This window comes from Telmatherina bonti (genome assembly GCF_933228915.1).
Source record: "Telmatherina bonti genome assembly, chromosome: 16".
In the NCBI taxonomy this organism is placed as follows: domain Eukaryota; kingdom Metazoa; phylum Chordata; class Actinopteri; order Atheriniformes; family Telmatherinidae; genus Telmatherina; species Telmatherina bonti.
The window spans coordinates 36,567,799-36,574,275 of record NC_136614.1 but is presented as its reverse complement, the minus strand read 5'-3'; the positions used below and the strand labels follow the sequence as shown (position 1 = coordinate 36,574,275).

The following is a 6,477-nucleotide window of genomic DNA, read 5'->3' as shown; positions in this document are numbered from 1 at the left end:
TAAAAAATCTCATCAATATATTTGATATTATATATTTTTTATATATATTTACACTTTTTTACAACGGCTTCGATCCCCGCAGTACTTTCCATCAGTCCTGCGGCCGACCTCCTCACAACACTCCTCCTCCCCTGTTATCTGTGCTCCGGGTTCAGGACCGAGCTTACACTGCTGCGCTTTGCTTTTAAACCGGCTCATCTGACAGAAGTTGTGAAACGTCCCCAGCCCCAGCAGAGCTCTTCGTTCTGCTGCTCAGCGCCTGCAGGAGGTCCTTTCCGTACTTTTCTGCTTTTTTTATTTAATTTGTTTCATGATGTGAAGCACTCTGGTCAGCTTGAGCATCGTTGGAAAGGGTTAAACAAGGAAATAAAAGGCGTTGATAGCGTTAGAAAAAAAGAAAGACCACCTAATCACCAGAAACACAGCAACCAGTGGATGAAAAAGGGAAACAAATGAAAAGCACAAACTCCATAGAGATTGTATTATATTTCCAAAAATATATGTACAGTCTATTACAAAGGTTACAAAGGAATCGTCTATGTAACAAGAAACTATCTAGTAAACGATCTTCCAGTTCTGCTGTTGGGGAAAATACTTCTGACCAGTGAATATTGTCAATACTTTCATCACAGAAAAATAAATAATAGATCAACAATTTGTATTAATGTACAACAAAATAAAGGCAAAATGAAAGCAGGTTGAAAGTAAAGGTGGAAATCCTACCAGCTGTCTTTGGTCCTAAATGAAAAACGATGTACAACTGAGTCTCCTGGGTGACAATAATTCATCTGCCAGATAGAAAAATATAGTGCATCTTCACTGTATGCAGAGCTCTACTGAGTAATACGTGTAAAAAAAACAATATAAATAAAATGTACAAGTTTTACAAGTAGAACATATACAAAGACCCCTCAGATCGCAGCTGTCCCTGCCGGAAACGTCCTGCCGGAAACGTCCGCCAACCAGCCGGAAACGTCCTGCCGGAAACGTCCGCCAACCAGCCGGAAACGTCCTGCCGGAAACGTCCTGCCGGAAACGTCCTGCTGGAAACGTCCTGCCGGAAACGTCCTGCTGGAAACGTCCTGCCGGAAACGTCCGCCAACCAGCCGGAAACGTCCTGCCGGAAACGTCCTGCTGGAAACGTCCTGCCGGAAACGTCCTGCTGGAAACGTCCTGCCGGAAACGTCCTGCCGGAAACGTCCTGCCGGAAACGTCCTGCCGGAAACGTCCGCCAACCAGCCGGAAACGTCCTGCCGGAAACGTCCGCCAACCAGCCGGAAACGTCCTGCCGGAAACGTCCGCCAACCAGCCGGAAACGTCCGCCAACCAGCCGGAAACGTCCTGCTGGAAACGTCCTGCCGGAAACGTCCTGCTGGAAACGTCCTGCCGGAAACGTCCGCCAACCAGCCGGAAACGTCCTGCCGGAAACGTCCTGCTGGAAACGTCCTGCCGGAAACGTCCTGCTGGAAACGTCCTGCCGGAAACGTCCGCCAACCAGCCGGAAACGTCCTGCCGGAAACGTCCTGCCGGAAACGTCCTGCCGGAAACGTCCTGCCGGAAACGTCCGCCAACCAGCCGGAAACGTCCTGCCGGAAACGTCCTGCCGGAAACGTCCGCCAACCAGCCGGAAACGTCCTGCCGGAAACGTCCGCCAACCAGCCGGAAACGTCCTGCCGCAAACGTTCGCCGTCCTGCCGGAAACGTCCTGCCGCAAACGTTCGCTGTCCTGCCGGAAACATCCTGCCGCAAATGTTCGCCGTCCTGCCGCAAACGTCCCGCCGCAAACGTTCGCCGTCCTGCCGGAAACGTCCTGCCGCAAATGTTCGCCGTCCTGCCGCAAACATCCTGCCGCAAACGTTCGCCGTCCTGCCGGAAACGTCCTGCCGCAAACGTTCGCCGTCCTGCCGGAAACATCCTGCCGCAAATGTTCGCCGTCCTGCCGCAAACATCCTGCCGCAAACGTTCGCCGTCCTGCCGGAAACGTCCGCCAACCTGCCAGGAACGTCCAGAAACGTCCAGAGCCGCCAGGCTCCTTTCAGACGGGGAGATCATCAGCACTTTCTGGGGGTTTCATAGTTAACTTTTTTCTTTTGGCTGAAACAGAAGAAAACATTTGTCTTCCCGAGCGGAGGAACCTGAAGAAGCGGGCCGGACCGAGCTGGAACAGTGAAGCGGCTCGTGCCGGAGGAGAGCTGCAGGTGATGCGGAATCGATTGTACCCTGGCGTTAATCTCAATTTGGCTTGAACTGCTGCCTCCCCAGCACAGGAGGGAACAAACGCATTAAAAAACAGCTGTTGGGGGGGTTTACCCCAGGGAGGGAGGGGCCTCAGCTTGGGCCTGGGTTTAACATCCGAGCACGGCCTGAGGAGTGGGGGGGCGAGGGATGGCCGCGGCCTGGGAAACGGGGAGTTTTGTGCTGAGTGCAGGACTTTACGTCTGCTTCCATTCAGAGCTCTGGCTGAGGCCCAGCTGCTGAGCTCAGCTGTTCCCATGAAACGTCACAAAGAGCTTCGGTCAGGGCTAATTCCTGGTGTCGCTTTACAGAGGGGATAGAAAAGGCTCTACAGGAAGAGTGTGTTCAGGTGAAGCTGGCGGGGAAAGTGGCGTGCATCGTCGCTAGCGGAGCATTTCTCTGCTTCTCTGGAAGCACGTTTCCCGCCATGCAGGAGACGTGCTCCATCTGCAAGGACACGGAAACCAGCGAACGCCGTGTGTTGTGGAGCTAACGCTGTCTGCTGCTTCAGCTGAAGAAGAAGCAGCTCTCGGCTGCGGCCGCGGCGACGGAAGTAGCGATGGCTCCGCTCCGTAAACGACTTTCATTATCAAAGGAAAGTGAAACTTTCTCGTCTTCAGATGGCAGGTTTATGGCGTTGAGCTTGTCTGCTCTGCAGATGAAGGCCCGGAAGAAAAGAGCAGCGCTCTTCAGAAGCCATGTCCCGCCACATCTCCGGAGCAGCACAGAGGCTTCCTGCAGAGCGGCCATGGAGCGCGCTAACGCGGCCGTCTGTGTTTGTCGCTGCCTCCATCATCTGCTCCTGCAATTTCAAACCAAAACCCTGAAGGGGCCTTTGATTTCTAGGGGGAGGGGGGTGTCAGAAAATGATGTCGGCGTGGCTAATGGGCACCTTTCTAGAGTTTCAAACGGTGGCGCTTTCATCTGTGCAGCCGCTCAGCTCGCCATTTCCACGCCACGCTGGACGTTTAGCATATCAGAGCGGCCAAATACGACATGATTATTTCATTTGATGACTTGGCACGGCAGTTTTCTGAGCACGAAGCAGAATGTTTCAGGTCAAAGAGGGACATCGCTTTGCTCTCCTGCCGGCTTGTCTGAGTGCAGCACATGCATGCATTTCTGCCTAGCACCTTGAAAATCTCAGGTAATTATTGCTCATGTAGTTCCATCTCCTCCTGCCGGACTGCGTCATTCCTGACGTCCGTTGGAGCACACAGATCAAGTTTCAGGGAAAAGGACATCACACTAGAAGGAAAAGAAAATACCAAAGCAAAGAAACCTTGAATGAGGCGTCGAAAGCGTCGGCGCTGCAGGAAAATAGCAGCAAAGCTAAATATAAAGGTTATTAAGGCAGTTTTTCACATAATGTTTGCAACTGAACCAAAACAAACCTGTGTGCAACATTTCAGGCAGAATGATGTTAAAACAAGCAGGAGCTGCAGATCCAGTACATCTTCTATCTGCTCACACACACCGTATGCTACGCTGATGACCAGCAGGGATCTCTCCGCTGTCGGAGGATCCTCGCTGTAACCTCTGACCGCATGTAAACCCCACGGCGGCGGTCCGGGAACCAGAACGACGGGCTTTCACGCCGTGAAAAGAAGAAAAAAACACAACTCAGCACAAATAATTCCATGACATCTGCACCTCCAACGTTTACCCTGTTGTCACGTCCAAAGCAGAAGAAGAGCAGCGTGCTGCGGCGCCGCAGAGAAAAGGGACAATCCAGGAAAAGGAACGGAGCAGACGTCTTCGTCCTTTCCTGCACAGAAACCATCCATAAAGATAAAGAGACGCGAGCGTGGAACTCCGCCCCCACGCCCGCTGATATGTTGAGTCATTAGGAGTCTCATCCAGGTAGTCAGGCGTGTTGTTGCAGCTCCTGGTCCAGTTCCTGTCTGGCGCCCCCAGAGGAGACCGCCGTCAGCCGCTCTCTGAGGAACGACTCGACTCCAGACGCAGCAGGAGTCGCACGCCACTCGCTGTGGCCTTCACGCCGCGTGTCAAAGGAGCTGCTCCTCGTAACGTCCTCGCTGGTCGTCGTGCCGTCACACCTGGATGCCCGTCCCGTGCAGATGCAGCATCTGGGCTCTCATCGTCTGTATGCTGCTCATGATCTTCTTCTGATGGCCGACGAGTGCGATTCCCACGCTCATCACGTCCCTGCAAGACGGGACAGAGACGCCTTTCATCAGCTCATCACGTCTCGCGCTGGAGACCTCCCACAGACACACCGCACGCCGTTCCACCTTTCTGCTTTTCAACTTGCCGAGAGGCGGCGTGGAGACGATTAATCTGACACACAGAAAACACCTGGAACCGCGGTGTGGAGCGGAACCACGTCTATCCACACACGGGGACGTCTTTCCCATTTAACCAGTAAAACGTTTCCGTCCCGTCAGACACTGTACTGGGAATGAATCCAGTTTACTGGGAATGAATCCAGTATACTGGAAATTAATCCAGTATACTGGGAATAAATCCACTGGGAATGAATCCAGTATACTGGGAATAAATCCAGTATACTGGAAATTAATCCAGTATACTGGGAATAAATCCACTGGGAATGAATCCAGTATACTGGGAATGAATCCACTGGGAATAAATCCAGTATACTGGGAATAAATCCACTGGGAATAAATCCAGTATACTGGGAATAAATCCACTGGGAATAAATCCAGTATACTGGGAATAAATCCACTGGGAATAAATCCAGTATACTGGGAATAAATCCAGTATGCTGGGAATAAATCCAGTATACTGGGAATGAATCCAGTATACTGGGAATAAATCCAGTATACTGGGAAACACCTGGACAGGAAACAGATGTGATCCCCCCCCCCCCGAGGATGTCACATGGACTTACTCAATGGACATCCGGGCCACAGACTCTAAGGAGCTGTAGCCAGCGGCTGTGAAGTTGTCTCTGTATCGCTCCATCTTGATGGCGTCCAGCCACTCGGCCACCGAGCGGAAAGACGTGAAGTCTGGCGTGCTCTGATCCAGCAGCGGGCTGATGGGCCTGCAGGACGGACACAGACAGACCTTTATGTCCCATGTGGACGGAAACATACTGCTGTAAACACAACCGAGACGGAGACAGGCCGAGACGAGAAGGAGACGAGCCGAGACGGAGACAAGACAGAGACGAGACGAGCCAGAGACGAGACGAGACGAGACATGACCAGACGAGCCGGAGACGAGCCGAGCCGAGCAGGAGACGGAGACAGAGACGAGAGGGAGACAGAGGCGAGACGGAGACAGAGACGAGACGAGGCGGAGACGAGAAAGAGATGAACCGAGATGAAGACAGGCCGAGACGAGAAGGAGACGAGCCGAGACGGAGACAAGACAGAGACGAGACGAGCCAGAGACGAGACGAGACGAGACATGACCAGACGAGCCGGAGACGAGCCTAGCCGAGCCGAGCAGGAGACGGAGACAGTGACAAGCAGGAGACGGAGACAGAGACGAGACGGAGACAGAGGCGAGACGGAGACGAGCCGAGCAGGAGACGGAGACTAGACGGAGACAGTGACAAGCAGGAGACGGAGACAGAGACTAGACGGAGACAGTGACAAGCAGGAGTCGAGCCGAGACGAGACGGAGACAGAGGCGAGACGGAGACGAGCCAAGACGGAGACGAGCCAAGACGGAGACGAGCCGAGCCGAGCCGAGCAGGAGACGGAGACTAGACGGAGACGGTGACAAGCAGGAGACGGAGACAGAGACGAGACGGAGACAGAGGCGAGACGGAGACGAGCCGAGCAGGAGACGGAGACTAGACGGAGACAGTGACAAGCAGGAGACGGAGACAGAGACTAGACGGAGACAGTGACAAGCAGGAGTCGAGCCGAGACGAGACGGAGACAGAGGCGAGACGGAGACGAGCCAAGACGGAGACGAGCCGAGCCGAGCCGAGCAGGAGACGGAGACTAGACGGAGACGGTGACAAGCAGGAGACAGAGACAGAGACGAGACGGAGACCGAGGCGAGACGGAGACCGAGACTAGACGGAGACAGTGACAAGCAGGAGACGGAGACAGAGACGAGACGGAGACAGTGACAAGCAGGAGCCGGAGACGAGCCTAGCCGAGCCGAGCAGGAGACGGAGACTAGACGGAGACAGTGACAAGCAGGAGACGGAGACAGAGACTAGACGGAGACAGTGACAAGCAGGAGACGGAGACAGAGACTAGACGGAGACAGTGACAAGCAGGAGACGGAGACAGAGAC

At 53.8% G+C, this 6,477-nt stretch overlaps 1 protein-coding gene across 1 annotated transcript in view; it reads right to left on the bottom strand.

Moving 5' to 3' along the window:
• Positions 1 to 1,629: 1,629 nt before the first annotated feature.
• epha7 (eph receptor A7) overlaps positions 1,630 to 6,477 on the bottom strand; it is a 110,366-nt gene continuing 105,518 nt past the window's right edge. The window contains exons 16-17 of the mRNA XM_079255875.1: positions 5,108 to 5,263; positions 1,630 to 4,404 (exon numbers count right to left, since the gene is read on the bottom strand). Coding sequence (XP_079112001.1) covers positions 4,290 to 4,404; positions 5,108 to 5,263 — 271 coding nt within the window. The 3' untranslated portion in view covers positions 1,630 to 4,289. The remainder of the gene's footprint in view (positions 4,405 to 5,107; positions 5,264 to 6,477) is intronic.